Source organism: Macaca mulatta, chromosome 1 (assembly GCF_049350105.2).
Source record: "Macaca mulatta isolate MMU2019108-1 chromosome 1, T2T-MMU8v2.0, whole genome shotgun sequence".
NCBI lineage: Eukaryota > Metazoa > Chordata > Mammalia > Primates > Cercopithecidae > Macaca > Macaca mulatta.
The window spans coordinates 19,385,945-19,406,948 of NC_133406.1; the positions used below are offsets into that span (position 1 = coordinate 19,385,945).

Below are 21,004 nucleotides of genomic sequence, written 5' to 3' on the forward strand. Positions count from 1 at the left end.
GAACAAGAAATGGCGCCACCAGACTCTCTTCCAGGCTCCTGCAGGGAGTTTACTGCAGAAACAAAACTCTGTCAACACAAAGCATTAAGTGAAAGGATGCCAGACCAGCCCAAGCCACTTCTGGTGGCCAGAGCTTCGAAAGCCTGTCCGCGCACACAGTCTAGATGAGAAAAGGAAGGGAACGGATGACTTGCACAGTGCGTAAGGCAGGACTGTCCCTCAGCCCCCACAAGATAGCACAGGAAATAAAATCAAACGTAGGGTGTAAAACACGGGCAATTTCTCTTAGGTATCAAAGACATTCATTTTATATTGTCTGCTCCAATCACATCTGCTTGAAACTGTAGTGTAAAAAAAAAAAAAGTCTTTGTTTAAGGATGATCCTTCGAATAACTTTAAAAGTCTGCATTTTGGACTAATTAAAAAGGGAATTCCAACATGAATCCCACAAAGATAGTGAGTAAGAAAAACAGTAAATATCCCAATTGAGAAATGTGCTATTACAGAAGATAATTATATAAACATAATTTACATGAGAAATAAAAATGGCAAATACAAAAACGTATAATCTCTTAGTAATTAAAGAAATTTGAAACAGAATAACATCTCTCGCCTATCAAGGAAGCACAGAGAAACAAACAAAAATCAATACTATTAAAGTTGACTCACGGCCGGGCGCGGTGGCTCAAGCCTGTAATCCCAGCACTTTGGGAGGCCGAGACGGGCGGATCACGAGGTCAGGAGATCGAGACCATCCCAACATGGGCTAACATGGTGAAACCCCGTCTCCACCAAAAAATACAAAAAAAACTAGCCAGGCGAGGTGGCGGGCGCCTGTAGTCCCAGCTACCCGGGAGGCTGAGGCAGGAGAATGGCGTGAACCCGGGAGGCGGAGCTTGCAGTGAGCTGAGATCCGGCCACTGCACTCCAGCCTGGGCGACAGAGCGAGACTCCGTCTCAAAAAAAAAAAAAAAAAAGTTGACTCACTAGTAGGAAAATAAATTAGTACATATTCTAGGGGCAATTTGGCAATATTTATATAAATCCTTTAAAAACGATGTGGCTTTCTGACAAATAATACAACTCATGAGAATTCATCTTCTGAAACTAGTTCAGCTGCAAGCACCATCTATAAAAGGGAATTTGGAAAGATACCTGTGTCTAACCATGGGGTACTTATTAAATAAAACAACAGTATCTACTCAACAGACTACCATGCAGCCAATAACAAATATATGTTGAATGTTTTCACTGACCCAAAGTTATTTAAATATCACACAGGAAAAAAGGTAACTCTTAAAAAATGCATTTATGATCCAATTTAGATACTATATATATTGATATGCACATCTATATACACACACATAGTAAAGGGACTAAAATTAGATACTCCAAGGTGACAACAGAGGCTTATCTGGGTAACTGAGGCTATGAATGAGTTTTTTTAATTATCTTTTTATTTTTCTTTTCTGAGGTTGCTATAATAAAAATATATTGCTTAGGTAATAAGCAAAAACAATGAGGATTATTTATTAAACTGAATAGGAAAAAAATTCCTAAATGAACTTCACAGAGCTAATGCAGGAGGAGCAGGCAGGAACCCTGGCACCTGTGCTAAAGATCACCCACCTGCCTGAGGTGCCCGCTATCCCTGCCCAGAGCACACACCTCGGGCCACAGACTCTAACTTTCCCTGACTTCTTCAGAAAGCATACTTAGAGGGAAGGCAGAAAAAGTGACATTTCAAGAATACTTCCCATGTTCCTTGAAGAATCTGAAAGGCAAAGATAGTTAAACAGGGCTGAATTATATACCCATGTACCCAAAGTAAAAAGCCAACTTTTATGCAGTTTCTAGTGTGGATGAGGGAACACCAAGCCACTGAACCAAGACGAGAACCAAACACGGAAAGGTTCCGAGAGTCCGCAATTTTTCTACTGAATTAATCTCATCCTAGGGTCAATTTTCAGGATTCTATTGTAATATTTACTGCATAAAACTATGTATTAAAAAATAGTAAGAAAAACACGATGTAAAATACATCAAAATATACTACATAAAACCCAAAGGATTTTCTATGTATACCAATATTACGAATTAGAACATCGTAAGTCTTTCATTCTCCAGCTCTTTCAGACCATGCAGCCAAAGCCTCTGGACAATGCCCCTGGCAGCACTTCTGTCCCATGGCCTCAGGCCGTATATCTTTTCTCTCCTTCATGTTTGGCCTTGTGGTACTTGAGATAGTCATTGTAGAGCTCCTTAAAGATGTCCCTCATTCCCGGCTGCAGCGAGGCCCGCAGGAACTGGACGTCAGGCTCCACGCAGAGGTCCAGGATGAGGTAAATGCCCTCCTGCAGCAGACGTTTCACAGCTGGATACAAGGTCACCTGGGGAAAAAGGCAAACCTCTGTGAGAACGATTGGGGGCAGAGATCAAGCCGTACCACCTGCCGACAGTATCTTGGGAAGGACTGAGAAGTGACTTCAAACTGATCTCCAAACTGAGACAAGATCGACATTCACTTTCAAAACATAATTTTGTTGCTAAGTCAAATATTTAAATCGTCATATTTTTAGTTTGTATTTTGGGGAAATAGAAGCTAACTCAAGCAAACAGAAACCTGGAACGAAACTCCATGAAAGCACAAGGGCGGCTTTCCTGTTCAGTAAATGATGCTTACATGTGTACCAGGGGCATTTAAAAAACCTGGAGTCTTTACATTTAAAAACCTTATAAGAAGGTAAGCTGCCTGCCCATTGTGTCAAATTCTTCTACGCCATCAATCACCTTGGAAGCTTTGCCAGCCCTGTGGGACAATGACGACTACGTTCACTGTAACACTGTGACCCCATCTCACCCCAGAGCAAGGCAGCAGGCAGGCTCTGACATGACCAAAACAGACCACTGATAAGCCCACACTAGTAATTAGGTCACATCATATCACCCAAGAGCAGAAGTGATTCATGATTGCCACTTAATAGATTCTTTTTTTATTTGTGTCAAGAACAGCACAATATCCACTTAATTCCTAATAGCCCTGGAATGGGTGAACTGGTCCTCATGCCTAAAGATGCACTTCTCCCCTGAAGTTCACAGTTAACTAAAATCTGGAGCACAGGAGTGGGCGTCACAGCCAGCTCCAACCTGGCTATATCTGATGCTCCACCCAAACTTCCAGAGAAGAGACTCAGACTAATATCGAACCAACCTAAAAGGCTGGGGGAGCAGGTTCTCTTCACACTTACCACATCCATTCAGGTTTCAACTAAATGGGGGCTGAACAGAGCTTGAAACCCTAGTAACTGAAACTAAAAAGCAGTAGTAATGAAGAGTTCTGGGAACAGATGGTAGTGATGGCTGCACAATATAAGAAAGTATGTAATACTACTGAAGTGCACACAGAAAACAGTTAAGCTGGTAAAATTCACCTTATACTAGATGTATTTACCATTACTTTTAAAAAGTAGAAAAAAAAACAAAACAGTGGTAAAGTACCAGCAGACAGGCCTGGAATTTGGCTGATCATTTATTGCTACCCTGATAACCTGAAAGAGTTAATGTGTCTCTGCAAACACAGCTTATAATGAGGATATATTTTATTAACCAGAAGAACTGATTCACAAAGGCAACCATTGAGAAGTACATTCCTAAAGAGGTAATTTGTTTCTGTCTCTAAGATGATGCTATTCTTCAAAGTTATGATCCTTTTCATGTGATACTTCAGAAATTTCTGACAAGTGATCATCTTGAATTTTACCATTTTATAGATGATAGGAACACTCAAGGACCGAAGATAGAATGGCATGTCTGTGAATTTTACAGCAAGGTAATTGGGAGGGAAAGAAAAAAACAAAACAAAACAAAAAATAGACAAAAACACAAACAAAGTCCTTGATCATACTGGCAGGGTGAGAGCTTTGTAAGTGGACTATTTGTTCATACTCGTTCATTCATTTATCACTTACTAAATAAATAATTCCACTTCCAAAGGCAAAAACTGAGGTTCACTGACCTCCCCAAAGTCACACAGCTAATAACTGGCAGCATTGAGACTTGAACCTAGGCAGTCTGAGCCCAGAGCCCATGCTCTGAACTATTCGCACAGTTTCTCAGTAGTGAAAATGCAGCCAGACAGCCTCTAACAAAGAGCTAGGAAGGCCAGTAGGTTTTAGACAACACAACCACTTTAAATCTTTAGGTTTCAGACAACTTATTTATAAAACAAGAAAAAAGTCAATTTCTACAAGACTAAGATCATTGGCCAACAAATGAAAATGTCGCTAAGTAGCTTTTAAAAACCTTAGATAAGATGAGCAGCACAAACTATTCATTCTAAGGTATCAACATACAGATGGTTCCTGACTTAAGACGGTTCAATTTAACACTTTTTGACTTAACATTTTTTGAATTAACAATGGATTTATCCAGATGTAACTGCATCATTAAGTCGAGGAGCATCTGCACTTAACGATGGTTCAACTTACGATTTTTTCACTTTTACGATGGGTTTATCAAGTATTGAATGCATTTCGACTTATGATATTTTGAACATACTATGGTTTTATCGGGACACAGCCCCATCCTAAGTCAAGGAGCGTCTGCGGAGGGACATTGTAAATTTGGTCTACAGGTAAAAAAGAAGATGAAAGTAACCATAATTTCCCCGCATGTTTCCACGGGGACTCATTACTGCTTGGAGGAAAGAAGACGAGCGGGCCTCTGGAGCTGCCCCTTCTGACTGACACATCTCACCAGGTCGTCTTCCCTGACTACTGACAGGTCCCACCAGCAATACTCAACTCTGCAGAAGTACAAGGAAAATGCAAAGGAGACCTATTTAGCATTAGATCTGGCATTTAATTAAACTTAAAACACACTGATCTAGAAAGATTTATGGCTCTCTCAGTAGAAGCCGCTAATGCATATGGAATATTTTCTTCATTACTGAATTTAAAAACAAATGAAAGATAAAACATAGACTGTGGAGACAGTGGATTCTGGGAGGCTGTGGCCCTAGCTAATTCCCAAGGCCTCTGGCTTTCAAGATTAAAAATAAAATATAACTAATGAGCATAAATTAGACATGAATAATGAGGCCAGGAAGCCAGAGACTTTTCATAAAGTAAATTTCAGAATAATAATTAGCGACTTAAGGGTTCAAATTACTGCTTCTCTTCTTGGCCCTTAGTGAAGTGATATTACTATGTCTCATTTTATTATTCAGTAAGACAGAAAATAATGCCAGCTTTTCTTTCATCAAAAGCTTACATGTTAATGACTGGTGTGCTTGGGAAACATTAAGATTCCATAAAAAGGCCAAATAACTGCAAGGAAACCAAACTATAAGCCCACATCTTGGTCAAAGGACAACTTGAAGGGGTGTTCTCAAGATCTGCAGCTCTTACCAGGTGTGGGCCCCACACCTGGTAAGGTGTGTGCACTCACATGGCCAGGCTGCCCCCATGTCCCTACCCACCTGCCAAGGTGAGCAAGGCCAGCGGGGTAGAAATTATTTAGTAGTTCTAGATGTATCTAAAACAGGAGCAGGGATGAAAAGTTATGCAGCTCCAGGTTTTCTAAGGAAGCCCATTCAACCCAGCCTCCCTGGACAAATGCTGACACCTCTACCCTAACAAGCTTACTCGTGATTTTACTATCGTTCTTACAAGATTTACAAAGGGGAAATGGATATTTTACAGAGAGATTGAACACAATATAAATGTATATCTATACATACAGAAGAAGACAGACAAAAAAATACACCGCACTTTACTCAAGCCTGTGACAGTCAATTTAAACCAAGATTTATACAGCCTAGATTTATAAAGTTCTGTAGTGAGTTTACTATGGGTCACAGACGGTCCTATGGAATTTTGAAAATAGCATGGTGACATTCCAAAGTAAGATAACTGTTAAATGGCTGGGCGCAGTGACTCACACCTGTAATCTTGGCACTTTGGGAGGCCAAGGCGGGTGGATCACCTGAGGTCAGGAGTTCTAGACCAGCCTGGCCAACATGGCAAGACCCTGTCTCTACTGAAAATACAAAAATGAGCCAGGCATGGTGGTGGGCACCTATAATCCCAGCTACTCAGGAGGCTGAGGCAGAAGAATCGCTTGAACCCAGGAGGCAGAGGTTGCAGTGAGCTGAGATCGTGTCACTGCACTCTGGCCTGGGAGAAAGAGCAGAACTCCATCTCAAAAAAAAAAAAAAAAAAAAAAAAAAAAAGATAGAGGATAACTGCTTGAATAATGAATTATCCAGAACACTGAATCAAAAAGTCAGATTAATTTGGACAAAGATATTTTTTCTCAATCTATCTGAACAACCACCTTTATCTCCACCTTGTCATCTACTTTGAGTGTCTGAGAGCAGCTGAGTCACATGAATGACACACCTCCAGAGTAAAGATACATGAACTCTTGCAGCTGAGGGGACCCCAGAACCCTGAGGTCTAGAACCCCTCTTTCCAGTCTCCATTAAGCCTGGTCCTATGACAGCTCCTGTTCTTGGACCTGAGTAATATTTCCTCTCCTTTTATATAACTCAAGAAACCAACCAAAATAGACCCCAGGGTTTGTGCTGGAGCAAGACAGATAATCGAGCATTTTCTGTGTACAAGGCACCACTGAGTCCTCTGTATGTCATTTCATTTGGTCCTTACAATAGCCCTGTAGGAATGCTGCTAGCACCTTGAAATACACAGGACTCCAGAGACTGGAGAGGCTGAGGAGGAAGGCAGGCCTGAGGCTAGGAGTTCAGGACCAGCCTGCACAACATAGCGAGACCCCATCTCTACAAAAACTTAAAAATTAGCTGAGTGTAATAGTACATGCCTGTAGTCCTAGCTACTTGGGAGGCTGAGGCAGGAGGATCATTTGAGCCCAAGAGTTCGAGGCTGTAGTGTGCTATTATCGCACTAATGCACTCCAGCCTGAGTGAGAGAGCAAACCCCTGTCTAAAACTTGCACACAGCAACAGAGAACTGTCAGACCCACAACATCACTTGCCATTTTGGTTGAGAAACCCGGCTTAAGGACCATAAACACAGCACTTGGTGAAAGACAGTGAACCCGATTTTACCTTCTGTACCTCCAACACGTACTGGGCCACCATAAATGGGGAAAACACAGTGAAGTCCTCAGCTCGTGCGGCGATGTGGCTGTACATCCTTTCAACCAGGCGTGCACACTTTAGGACCGTGGGCAGGTCATCTGTGCTTCCTACAGACAGCAAAGGGTTGCCCAACCAATTAGTTCAAAAACAGCACATTTTAGCTCTTCTATGTTAGACTTCTAATACAGGTGAAAATCATCTCAAGTGTTACATGTTTTCCCAGACTCTTTAATTGGCTTATTTTGCAGACAGAATAAGGGAGAACAGATATGTCCAAACAGTTATCTACACAACAAAGGGAAGGACACTTTAAAAACTCAAGAGTGCTCAGGTGTTTTTAAGAGTCTAACCAGAAAGGTAATCAAGATTTTTAGGATGAAATCTAGGATTACTTAAAAAAAAAAAAAAAAAAAACCAAGATGGAGTTCTATAAGAAAGGCATAAAATGGAAAAAAAAATTAAAAATTATCTTAAGGGGAGAAAATCATTTACCGACATATAATTTAAAAAATGAGATACCCTAAATTATGTCTTTGCCTCCTTAAGTTTCAGAAATTGTTTGTGTATGTGCCTTTTATAGCTGGACAGACATAGGATTCAATTATCATTAGTAGACATTCTACTGTCTTCCTAGATTTTTTTTTTTTTTTTTTTTTTTGAGGCAGAGTCTCGCTCTGTCGCCCAGGCTGGAGTGCAGTGGCGCGATCTCGGCTCACTGCAAGCTCCGCCTCCCGGGTTCCCGCCATTCTCCTGCCTCAGCCTCCCGAGTAGCTGGGACTACAGGCGCCGCCACCACGCCCGGCTAATTTTTTTTGTATTTTTAGTGGAGACGGGGTTTCATTGTGTTAGCCAGGATGGTCTCGATCTCCTGACCTCGTGATCCGCCCGTCTCGGCCTCCCAAAGTGCTGGGATTACAGGCTTGAGCCACCGCGCCCGGCTGTCTTCCTAGATTTACTTCTGATTCCTAGCTCTTTTCCTACCATATAGTTTCAGGACCATCCAGGGCCTCTTAACAAACTCCTCCCAAGAATCCTAATTGCATGTGCGTCCCCACAGCCTGAGTTACAGCCCATGGGGAAGTTCCAGCACACACCAGAGCACCTTCCCTGCTGTCATTCAGCACAATGGTAGGCATGTTTTTATAAAACTCCAGAAAACACAAACAAATCCATAAGGACAAAAAGCAGATGGGTGACTGGGGCTGGGACCACAGTGGAGAAAAAACTGCAAAGAAGCCAGAGGAATCTTTTAAGGATGATGGAGAATATTCTGTATTTTGATTGTGGGGACAGCTTCACACATACATAAAACCCATTAAATTGCATAACTTAAACAGAAGCAATTTGTTATGCATACATGTATATAACTCAATAAAGTTGATTTTTGGAATGCATACCTTTTTTGAAGACCTGAATAAGCATACAAACATATTTTATAGATGTAATTTTTCTAGATCAATGTAATTGTACTAAACTATATTACTGTTAACATTCGTGTAGCATTTCATGTAGCATTTCAACAGAAAATATACTTTGGTGATATGCTTTAATATCTAACATCGACTGTTTCTTCTCTTTTCAGACTGTTCAACATATTACATGAATACATAGCACTTGTTATTTTGGCCACCAATTTAATGCATGCCCATTAGAAAGAGCATATTAGATACCAATAAAAGAGAGAATAAAAGAGTTAAAACTCTACTCAGTTAAGCCATGAATATGTCTGAGAACCAGGTCTTAGCAGACAAGATGATGAAGCTACATTCACATGAACACAGCACAGAGTACCAGAAGCGTGATGTGCTCCTGTGCTTCCTCAAATACATGACAAAGGACACGCCTGTGGCAGTGTGACCAGGCTGTGCTCCACCACCACTGAGCAAGTCCCCTTCCATCCAGGCAGACATGACAATAAGTACAGGGATTCCTCCTGGCTGAGCTCAGACATGATGGGAGAGGCCTTGACACAGAACTGCAGGCAGCCACCACCAACTGGCTGAGGCTGACATGGGAGGGGAAACTTGTTTACGAAGGCTGCTCCTAAATCGATTCACAATATTAAGCTGACATGCTCTGCATCAGACACAGGAGGAAGTGAAATATCTAACTGTGCCACTGACTGATCCCAAAACCAGGCAGAGGCATTGAAGCCTAGTGTTAACGATGCCCTTTCCCTTTTCTCAAAACTTGTCTGGTTAAAGGGCTATTGCGTAGGTCTACAAAACTGAGCCACAAGGTTGAGAGAGAAGCTGAGCACCACTTGTGTATTTCCAGTCTGCCCAGAACCGCAGTCACAGGGTCTTCTCTGACACCCTGAGTTGAGTTATGGTCCCAGAGCATCTGAGCTGATACCCTGACCTACCGCTTAGCACATCAGACAGTACAGGGCTGGTACATGCTATGCAATTTCAAAATACTGCAATATAAAATAGAAAGTCATGCAATTTTGGTTTTCACACTGTTTTTTCTTTTTTTTTTTTTTTTGGGAGACGCAATCTTGCCCTATTGCTCAGCCTGGAGTGCAATGGCGCGATCTTGGCTCACTGCAACCTCTGCCTCCCGGGCTCAAACAATTCTCCTGCCTCAGCCTCCCGAATAGCTCGGATTACAGGAGTGTGCCACCATGCCCAGCTAATTTTTGTATTTTTAGTAGAGACAGGGTTTCACCATGTTGGCCAGGCTGGGCTTGAACTCCTGACCTCAGGTAATCCACCCGCCTCAGCCTCCCAAAATGCTGGGATTATAGCCATAAGCCACCACGCCCAGCCAGCAATTTTTAAAATAATGAAAGTCTCCCTCAAATTATAAATTCAACAAGAATCAACTTCAAAGCTGAAAAATGAATTGTACACATAATATATGCTATTGCCATATGGCAGTTAGTGTTTCCCTAGTTAAACAAACACACCCTTGCCAAGGTGAGGCTGCAGCAGTGAGCGGAAGGACCTTATCCCTTTTATAAAATGAGATTGCTCTATACCTGCCTGTTCCTTTTCATCTCCCTGTTGAACTACAAGTTCCTTAAGGGCAGGAATGCGGTTGTAAGTCATTTCTATATCCCCTTTATATGATATACATGCTCAGTAACCATTTCCTAATCTGATATTTTTTTCCCAGAAAAGGAACTATTTCAATAAGGAGATGCCTGATTCATCCACTGTTTTGGATAAGATAAAATGTGACCATTTGAAATTTAAAAAAAAAAAAAAAATTTGAGTATTCATTTGATATCAACATTTCTCTTATTTAAACACAACTGAGTAGTTTTATTTTCAGTAACATATGTGGCCAGCAGCCAACACCTCATGATAAATACATTTGAAACTGTATCTGATGTTACTCCAAATTACCTTTGTCCTTCTGCCGCCCTTCACGCATAACTGAAAACACCAATCTATTGAAAGAGTTCAAGAAGGAAGGGATGGCTTTCAGCATTACCTGTGATGACAGATAACAGAATGTAAAAGTACACATGTGATTATTTAAGTTTTTCTACTTTAAAGGAGCTCATACTTATTTATTTCTTAGCCTTGTCTATCGGGACACTCAAACCAGTTGTGTGTGCCCAGGGGTAGCCACATCTTTTCACCTGGACATGCTGGTGTCACTGCTCATTCATCTTGTATTAGACTCTTTGACCCTTATTTTAACTATCGAGGGTAGAGACCCCCCACACTGCATAACTTCAGGAGGTCTATCAGGCAATCCTGGTTTGGAATCAGCTTTTACTCTAAGCTGGTGCTAATTCATTCTGGAAATGGGCAGAAATAAACAATAATAGGAACAATACTAATTAATATATTCAAGTATCATTGGTACAAAAAAAAAAAGATTATGTTAAAGCAAATGCACTTAAAATGGTGACCAAAACCTCTCAATTAATAGTGGTGAAAAGCTCTGCTTGAAAACTCCATCTTGAAAAATGAGATTTCAGCCGGGCACAGCAGCTCCCACCTATAATCCCAGCACTTTGGGAGGCCTAGGCAGGCGGATCACCTGAGGTCAGGAGTTGGAGACCAGCCTGGCCAACATGGTGAAACCCTGTTTCTACTAAAAATACAAAAATTAGCCAAGCATGGTGCCCGGTGCCTGTAATTCTAGCTACTTGGGAGGCCGAGGCACAAAAATTGCTTGAACCCAGGAGGCAGAGGTTACACTGAGCCAAGATCGCATCATTGCACTCCAGCCTGAGTGACAGAGCGAGATTCCATCTCAAAAAAAAAAAAAAAAAAAGAAAAATGAGATTTTGATGACAGAACATGCCTTTTTTGTACTCAATCATCTTTAGGTCTGAATCACAACCACACACTGTCCAGCAGAGCACCGCCAGCCACATGTGACTACTTACATTTAAATTAATTAGAATTAAATACAATTAAATATTCAGTTCCTAGTCATACTGGCCACATTTCAAGTGGTCAAGACAGCTGTGGCCAGTGGTTACCATGCTGGACGATGGAGACACAGCACACGCCCACCACTGCCAACCACTGCTGGACAGTGCTGCACCACGTGTGAGAGTGAACAGAGAGTGAATCAAGTGTTGGGATTATTCTCTTTGGCATAATTTGTCCAACAAAATTTTTGATAGCATAATACCACATTCTTCATGTCAAATTACTGACTTTTTGCAGCATATTCTGAAAGAAGTCATTTTTGCAAAAGTATTCCAGTGTTTCATCCAGTTCCCCAAGGACCCTCTCTTAATCCTTTGCTATCACATTGATGAAAAGCACACAAATCCTTTTGGAACTATCTGGGTTCACACTCTGGCTCCTTATGATCTTGAACAAATCATCTAGCTCTTTTTTGTCTGTGTGCACCTCAGTTTCCTCATCTGCAAAATGAAGATGATAGGTTGTTGCAAGGACTGAACAAGCTAAGCCATGTAAAGTGCCTGGAACAGCACAAGCTGCTGATCATTCTGCTGGGTACGCTGGCTGTGCTGACTTCTTGCTATACCCTTTAAATGTACCTAAGAGGATTCTGGCTGCGTGTTTACATCTGCGTGGGCCTGCCACGCACACTGCTGATGCGATTCTGGCTGCGTGTTTACATCCGCGTGGGCCTGCCACGCACACTGCTGATGCGATTCTGGCTGCGTGTTTACATCCGCGTGGGCCTGCCACGCACACTGCTGATGCGATTCTGGCTGCGTGTTTACATCCGCGTGGGCCTGCCACGCACACTGCTGATGCTGTGGTCAGGCATCAGATTCCCTACACAACCCCAACAGATGAGAGTGAGCTTTGATTAATTCACATCATTCTTTACTGTAATACCATGTCATTATCCTGGTCAATTTTCTCCATTCGTTACATGATCTAATTCCACTAAATGGTCATTTGCTAATGGTTTTGCAAGCAGAAGAATCAAGCTGCTTTCTAATACTACTTTCATCAACTTCATGAAATCCTGCACCTGTAATTTCAGTTTGTAACTTATGTGCATTGCATTTATATTGTACAGTCACATACAAATCTAACAACAGCAGAGAGATTTTAAAACAAAGATGCTGACAGGATAAACAGGGCCAAAGGCAACTGTTAACGGGGGAAGGCTTTAGAGTTAGATCCAATTTCATGAGTATTTAGCTTACCAGAGAGTATTTTTCTTAAAAACTGCATTGCTGGCAGGTCTCTATCCTTAGGACATCAAAACACTTAAAAATATCTGAATATGCATGAATATATGATACACAGCGATGCACTACAAAACCATATTCTGGTCAAAAGCACACTGTATAAGACAACGGTGGTCCTATAAGATTATAAGATTGTATTTTTAATGGAACATTTCTCTGTTTAAACGCACAAATACTCACCATTGTGTTACAACTGCCTACAGGATTCAGCACAGTCACGTGCTGTATAGGTTTGTAGGTTTATAGCCTAGAAGCAACAGGCTATACCCCATAGCCTAGGTGTGCAGTACGCTGTACCATCTGAGTTTGTGAAAGTATTATACGATCTATGGTGTTTGCGCAACAAAAATGCCTAACGACATACTTCTCAGAACATGTCTCTTGTCATTAAGCGATGCATTAACTGTCATATTTATGAGTTCCTACACATATAGTCAGCCATACATACAGTGGTGGCACCATGAAAAGAACACTGGTCAAAGATAACAAGTCTTGAGTCTAAGGTTTAGACTCAGCTAAGTGACATTGGTCAAATCATTTGGTGGCACTGAGCTTCAGTTTATTCATCAATAAAATGGGATTAGTGCCCCCTTCACAGGCTTGCTATGGGGCGGAACATATCAAATGTTCAATAAACGTTAGCTGAACTGTAATTTTTTCTGTGGGATATTTATCCCCAGTTTCAGTTTAACTTAAAAAGGAGCATACTATAAAACTGGAACTCAGGATGCCTCATTCCCTATATCCATTTGAATTAAAAGCCCAGCAAGAGATCTATGCAAGTGAGTGGCTTATTTAAATACATGGTGAGCAAAAACAGAATAATTTCTAATGAGCTTCCTTAAATAGTACAGATTGTGTATCCCTTATCCTAAAGCTTTGGGACCAGAAGTGTTTCAGATTACAGATTTTGGAATATTTGCATATATATAAAATGAGATATCTTGGAGATGGGACCCATCTAAACATAATTTAAAAATTCATTTATGTTTCACTTTATATAGCTTATACACACAGTTGAAGATAATTTTCTACAATAATTTTAAATAATTTTATGCATGAAATAAAGTTTTGACTGTGTTATGACTGTGACCAGTCACGTGAGGTCAGGAGTGGGATTTTCCACTTGTGGCACGATGTCAGCACTCTAAAAGTTTCGAGTTTTAGAGCATTTTGGATTAGAAGTGTTCAACCTGTAGTATACAAACACTATTCAAAGCGCCAGATCCAGTGAAGAAAAACTCGCTCACAAAGCCCAGTATGAAGGTCAAGCATTTTTATGCTTGAGAAACCACTTGGCTCTGAAATTTACTAGAACAGAAAGTTTGCCTGGCAATTTATTATTTGTATTATTGTCCTGCAATAGTAAAGTTTTGCTGCCACTTTTCTATAGACTTCAAGTACCCTGCTCGCAGAGGAAAAGTTGCCTGCTGCTCTCGCCCTCCTTCTCACCTTAGGGTGACACTGCAGGATTGAGAAGAGCACGTTGTGCAGCCTCAGGAAGATGCTTCCATACTCCGGCGGCTTCAGATGGTCCAAAGGGACAGTGAGAAGGATGCTGAAGGCCAGGCTGACATGGTGGGGGTTGCCGATGGCCTCCTCCCCCTGCCGCAGCAGTGCCGCCAGGACGTCTAAGACAGGCCCGACCACTGTGAGGGACACAGGCTGCTCCTGACAAGCTTCTCGGTTTAGGAGCTAAAGGGCAAGATGAGATAGAGGAAAAATGAAAGTAATTCCCCAAGGAAATAACACAAACACTGTAGCACCGAGTGACTGAGGTAAAGACTTCTGTGCTCCAAAATGAATTGATGTAGTCAGTGGGCAGTTAAATACCATTTGTTAAACTTCTTACAAATCAGCTCTAGTGAAAGATACTCAATTAATGATTTAGAAAATACAGAGAACAGACCCAAGAGGAAGGATAGCTCAAAGTCTTACCTACGTAACCTGGGACAGCTCACCTGTGACCCTCCTTCTCAGACACACAGCAGCCCTGGTGAGGGCTGTCTCTTACAATGCTCACTGTTCTGCTGGGTATTCTGGCTGTGTAGACCCCTGCTATACCCTTTGGGTGGACATAAGCAGATTCTAGCCTGGTGTTCTCATCAGTGAGGGCCTACCACACACATCATCAACACTGCCTGCCCGTCAGCATGGGTCACCCCCATATATAGCCCACATGCCTCTCCTGATGCTCACCACACATACTTAGTGATGACGACCCCTGCCATCCACCAAAACGGATGCTCAGGAAAATGACAAAGCAGCCAAATTGGAAACAAGAGAGAATATTAAGTCTGTTTTTTAGGCCCTTTTGCCCCAGGAACATGCTAACCCAGGGCAATTCTCTCAGGTAGCAACGGCTAGAATTAGGGCAGAGGATGATGGTAAAATAGATACTGCTCCTTCACACCTAAGCGTAAGAACACCCAGGTCAGGGTTTTTAGAGGGCAGGAGACAGTCCCAATCTGAGCCAGACTTTTGTTCTAGTGAAACAAACAGCCTAGCAACAACTGGTCACAAATTTTAACATTTGAGTAAGATTGTAACAAAATAAACTCCTATCTGCAACATTACGATCCCATCCTATAAAGCATTTTATTCTCACTGTATCATAGGCCTTAAACACACACATACACATACATACACATACATACACACACATACACACACACAAAACTCCTACAAATAAATGAGTGCATTAAACTAACCACAACATTTTGTGGGGACAAAGAAAGCCCCAGAATTCCTTGTATTATCATCTGATTAAATAGGCATCTATAAGCTGGCTGAAGTGGCATGCACCTATAATCCTGGTGACTTGGGAGGCTGAGGCAGAAGGATCACTTGAGGCCAGGAGTTTGAGGCTGCAGAACACTATGTTCGCACCTGCAAATAGCCACTTCACCTTAGCCTGGACCACACATTGAGACCCTATTTCTAAAAAAATAATAAAACATAAAATTTTAAAAATTAAGCAGGCCTCCACGATAGCCTCCCTTTATCACTACATCCCTGTTTTTACTGCCTGTCTGATGCTTCCCAATGCTACTAAATGTCCCTTGATACCACTTCCCTTCCACTGTTCCAACTGTTGATACCAATGTGTTCAGGCAGGACACACAAACTCAGCATCCTGCTCACCGTTGCCCTCAGGAAGCAGCCCACACACACGCTCTGCATAAAGCCACAGGGCAGCAGACCCCCAAAAGGCTGACTTCTGTCTTTATAGGAAGAGGGAGGGGAGGAGCTGGAGGACACATCTCCAGAGGGTACTCACTGTTAAAGCCGTGACTATCTGGGGACACGCACGCCACAACAGACTTGCTTTCTCTCCACTGAGTGGGCAGTTCAGTAGCAGCCTCAGCAATGTAACAGCTGACACAATAGCCTGGGGTAAAAGAGAAAAAACTTAGCAGCAGAGATAGCTTGTTCTCTCTTAAGAACTCCGCCTGGGGAAGGAGCCTGCTCCCTGGGGCTGCAGCATTGGAGTGGATTGAGAGCCCTGGTGTCAGGGGACGTGGATAAGGCCTGCTTGGGGTTAAGTCCTAGGAGGGACAACCTTCACATCAGCACGCAGACAGGAAGGAAGTGAAGAAGATGAGCAGAGCTGGGGCAAAGTCAGGGTCTTTCAGCAGCATCTCACTAAACCAAGCACGTAAATGGGCCAGGACAGTGAATTGCACAAGAGTTACACACTGTGACCTAATTATGGAGACCCTGTGTTGTCAAGGCTCTGTCCACGCAGAGGACACTGGCTGTTACTTCACTGAGCAACGATGCATGCTTACAGACAGGAGAGGCTGGAGGAAAACATGAAAGCAATCGGATTAGGTGCTGTGGTCGCGGGTGCTACGTGCTGATATGAGGGCAATATGGCCCAATCAGGTCACATGTTTCAAAACATATGGTGGGAGGGGTCTTAAGCAAAGAATGAGCAGAATTTAATTTTTTTTTTTGAGACTGAGTCTCGCTCTGTCACCAGGCTTGGAGTGCAATGGCATGATCTCTGCTCACTGCAACTTCCACCTCCTGGGCTCAAGCAATTCTCCTGCCTCGGCCTCCCAAGTGGCTGGGATTACAGGCACCCACCATCACACCCAGCTAATTTTTGTATTTTTAGTAGGGATGCGGTTTCACTATGTTGGCCAGGCTGGTTTCGAACTCCTGACCTCATATAATCCACCCACCTCGGCCTCCCAAAGTGCTGGGATTACAGGCATGAGCCACCGCGCCCGGCCAGAATTTAACTTTTATATGTATCAGTATTGTGAATATGTAATACTTAGTATTTTACACAGTAAGACCACACATTTGTAATTTGAAAAACTTCCCCTTTGAAAAATAAGGTTTTAAACCATGAGACATAGGCAGAGCCCTGCCTTTACTGGGTGCCAGGCATTTCACACTGTCAGTGGGTTTCTATTTCAGCCTCACACCATCCTCTTCTCCCCGAATGCTGTGCAGCCCACCCTACAACCCTAGCGAAAGTCCTGGCTTCTGCCTTTCACTCTCTTCCCTTCTCTGCTCCCTCTGACTATGCACACCCCAAAGCCCCATCTCCACTCCCACTCTCCTGCCCACCTACAGGCTATCTCCCCACCAGGGCCCACCCCCCCACACCACTTCTCCCTGTCCATCTTCTCACACTTGTACATCCCATCCCCTCCTCCTGGCAGCCCAACACGCTGCCTGCACGGTGCACGCCTCCCTTCCCCTCACCTCTGCTCCCCAACCAAGTCTCCTGCATTCTTCAGGGCACAGCTGGAGTCTCACTTCCTCTGGGAAGTCTCCTGACCAACTGGTCCAAACAGAAATTTGGGGTTGTTTCTTCCCCTGCCCAAATCAGTACCCAACACCAGTGTGCTGTATATGACCAGGAGTCAACAAGCCATTCACGAGGCAGCCTAGACCACAGACCTTGGCTGGAGTCTCCGCCCCGCCAACCACTGGCTCTGTGGCCTGTGGCCTTCTTCCTTGTGTAAGAGACGTCTGACCGGTCCAGTGCCCACAGGCATTCAGAGAAGCAAATCCCAGCATGTGAGCTGTGTGCAAAGGCACTCAGCAAGTGCAACACCATGCAGGCTGTGTCGGTGACTTCTGTCAGAACTGAAGGGGCAGGCTGACTGAGGTGCTTCTCAGATGCTGGCATGAGGGCAGTATGGCCCAATCAGGCCACAGGTTTCGAAAAGCATGGTGTGAGGGGTCTTCAGCAAAGAATGAGCAGAATTTAACTTTTTTATGTATCAGTTTTGTGAACGTGTAACTTTTAGTATTTGACATAATAAGACCACACATTTGTAATTTGAAGACTTCCCGTTTGAAAACTAAGGCCTTCCCTACGCCGCAGCCTGGGCTGTCCCACAGGCCAGGGCTCCCTCTCACAGACTCCCTCTTTGCCTAGAGTCTCTACCAGTTAGAATTTGTTTAGTTTTAAGGGTGACACCACATCTCAAATCAGTTTTCCCATTTGAGCCGACATGATTTCTGAGCCTGCCACACAAGGAGGGAGAAGCCGCCCACCTGCACATCTGCTTTCCACATGTTACTGACGTCCAGTCCCTGGAGAATACACTGCATCACCTGCCTCAAGTCCTCTGTCGTCCCAACCTCTAACATTTGGGTGAACAAGGCTCCCAAATGAGGCTCAATATCCTGAGTGACCCGAACAGGAATTTCAGGATCTGTGTGGGTAAGAAACCAAAACTGTTAAGATGTGACAGACAGGTGAAATAAATTACCAAGTAGCCACATGATGAAACTGCGCACAGCTATGGCCGCCATCAAACATCACCAAGTTAGGGGCATGGTGATACAAGCACTAGTGGAAAAAGCAGGTACACGTATTTAGTGTGATGCCATGCTCTCACATACACAGCTGCACCTGTGCACTGTGTGTACACACACAAACACAGAAGACAACACCCATGCTTAGGAGGTAAACTCCGAACCACAGAAGACAGTGATTATTGCTTTGTGCCGTTGACCCTTGAACAATGTTTGAACTGCATGGATCCACTTACACATGGGTTTTCTTCTGCCTCTGGCACCCCGAGATAGTAAGATCAACCCCTCCTCTTCCTCCTCCTCAACCTACTCAATGTGAAGATGAAGAGGATGAAGACCTTGATGATAATATACTTCACTTAATGAATGGCAAATACATTTTCTCTTCCTTATTATTTTCTTAATAACATCTTCTTTAGCTTATTTGATTGTAAGAATACATAAATACATACACAAAACGTGGTAATCGACTGTTTATATTATCAGTAAGGCTTTGGTCAACAGTAGGCTATCAGTAGTTTGGAAATCTCCAGAGAGTCAAAAGTAATATAAGATTTTTTAAATAGAATTGTTTCAGAAGGATATACATGGAATTTTTTACTGTGCCGAGGGTTGGTGCCTTAACCCCTATGTTGTTCAAGGGTCAACAGTATTTTATTTCTCTACTTTATTTGTGTTTCTTTTATAAAATCGGTAGGGGTGCAAGAGTGGGTGATATTTTAAACAGATGAGAAAGTCATAAAGATTAAGAGAGCTCCATTTTTCAGGCCTGGATGACGGTCAGGAAGTCACCCAGCTGTTTCCCATCATCCCCAGTGTCCTCAGGCCCACAGTTTCACAATAACGCCCAAAGCCAGGGCACTCAAGGCCCTTTATCATCTGGCCCCAGGTTATCTTTCCAGCCAGCGCTTCAGCCCCACCTGCCTATTCCACATTGCCAGAATACCGTCCTGCTTTCCCGTCTTTGCTTACTATTTACAGCATTGGGGGAAAGTGGACTTTTGGGAGGTAAAGATCTAGATCCAAGTCTCCCATAAGCTGTAAAACCCTGGACCCATGATTTATCTGAGCCTCAACTCCCTCATCAGTGAAGTGGGCATAACAGCACCAACTCCTGTGGCTGGCAAATAAAAAAAGGCCACAGAGTTCACAACACAGTGCCCTCACACGAAAGGCTCCCATTTCCACCTGCCCTAGCTACGCTTCAAGGGCCACTCACACGTGGCCTGTATGTGGCCTCTCCACCGAGTCCCATAGCTCTGGTTCACTTTATGGCGTCTCCCCCACCTTTACCCTGTGATGTGTGCGAATGTCTGTTTACTTAATTACACAGGCCAAAATCAATACCTCACTCATCTCCAGAGCAGGACACAGCCTCAAACATACAAGCATTTTAATTGTTTTTTTATGTTTCTGGAGACAGGGTCTCACTCCATCACCCAGGTTGGAATGCAGTGGCACAATCATGGCTCACTGCAGCCTCGACCTCTTGGGCTCAAGGGGTCCTCTCGCCTCAGCCTCCGGAGTAGCTTGGACCACAGGTGCATGCTACCCGCACGGGCTTTTTGTAGAGATGGGGTTTTGCTTTTTCACCCAGGTTGGTCTCAAACTCCTGGCCTCAAGTGATCTCTTGGCTCAGCCTCCCTAAGTGCAGGACTACAGATGCCAGCCACCACTCCCAGCCAAGAAGCATTTTTAGAAATGTTGGTTTCTGTAATTGAATTCAGGCCCTCTGTTCTACTATCAGAAGGCATTCTTTTCAAAAGCCCACCTCTGAGCCACCTTTAAGGACACAGGGAGAACTCCATGGCTGGGGCACCTGCACGGTCCCTCTTCACACTCCCTCTTCCTGCCCAAAGCCTTGGGCCACTCCTCATTTGGCATTTCTTCCGGAGCACTCACAATTCTGGCACTTCCCTGGACAGTGTCTAACAGCTCAGATGGAAGAGGCCTGGACACAGCAACACCCCAGGCCCATGAACTGAGGGCACAGTGTACCAGTCTGGCCTTGCCCAACCCTGACCACGCTGTGACCGAGGGGCTCTGTCCCTGGGGAAATAAGGTACCAAAAGTTCAGGGACATACAGTTAGGACTTAAAGACTGCCTCAACTCGGCCAGGCACGGTGGCTCATGCCTGTAATCCCAGCACTTTGGGAGGCCAAGGCAGGCGGATCACTTAAGGTCAGGAGTTCGAGACCAGCCTGGCCAACACGGTAAAACCTCATCTCTACTAAAAATACAAGAACTAGCTGGGTGTGGTGGCACACACCTATAATCCCAGCTACTCGGGAGGCCAAGGCAAGAGAATCGCTCAAAGCCGCGAGGCGGAGGTCGCAGTGAGCCAAGACTGTGCACGGTACTCCAGCCTGGGTGACAGAACGAGACTCTGTCTCGAAAAAAAAGAGACTGCCTCAACTCAGCAGGGTTGAAGAGGAAAAGGAGGACACAA

At 43.6% G+C, this 21,004-nt stretch overlaps 1 protein-coding gene across 2 annotated transcripts in view; it reads right to left on the minus strand.

Annotated features, from left to right (window-relative positions):
- Window positions 1-292: 292 nt before the first annotated feature.
- Window positions 293-21,004, minus strand: part of URB2 (URB2 ribosome biogenesis homolog) — a 35,754-nt gene continuing 15,042 nt past the window's right edge. For both annotated transcript variants that reach the window (XM_001083545.5, XM_077998919.1), the window contains 6 exons: window positions 18,291-18,451; window positions 16,048-16,158; window positions 14,220-14,462; window positions 10,474-10,561; window positions 7,088-7,227; window positions 293-2,390 (listed from right to left, as the gene is read on the minus strand). In XM_001083545.5, coding sequence (XP_001083545.5) covers window positions 2,193-2,390; window positions 7,088-7,227; window positions 10,474-10,561; window positions 14,220-14,462; window positions 16,048-16,158; window positions 18,291-18,451 — 941 coding nt within the window. In that variant the 3' untranslated portion in view covers window positions 293-2,192. The remainder of the gene's footprint in view (window positions 2,391-7,087; window positions 7,228-10,473; window positions 10,562-14,219; window positions 14,463-16,047; window positions 16,159-18,290; window positions 18,452-21,004) is intronic.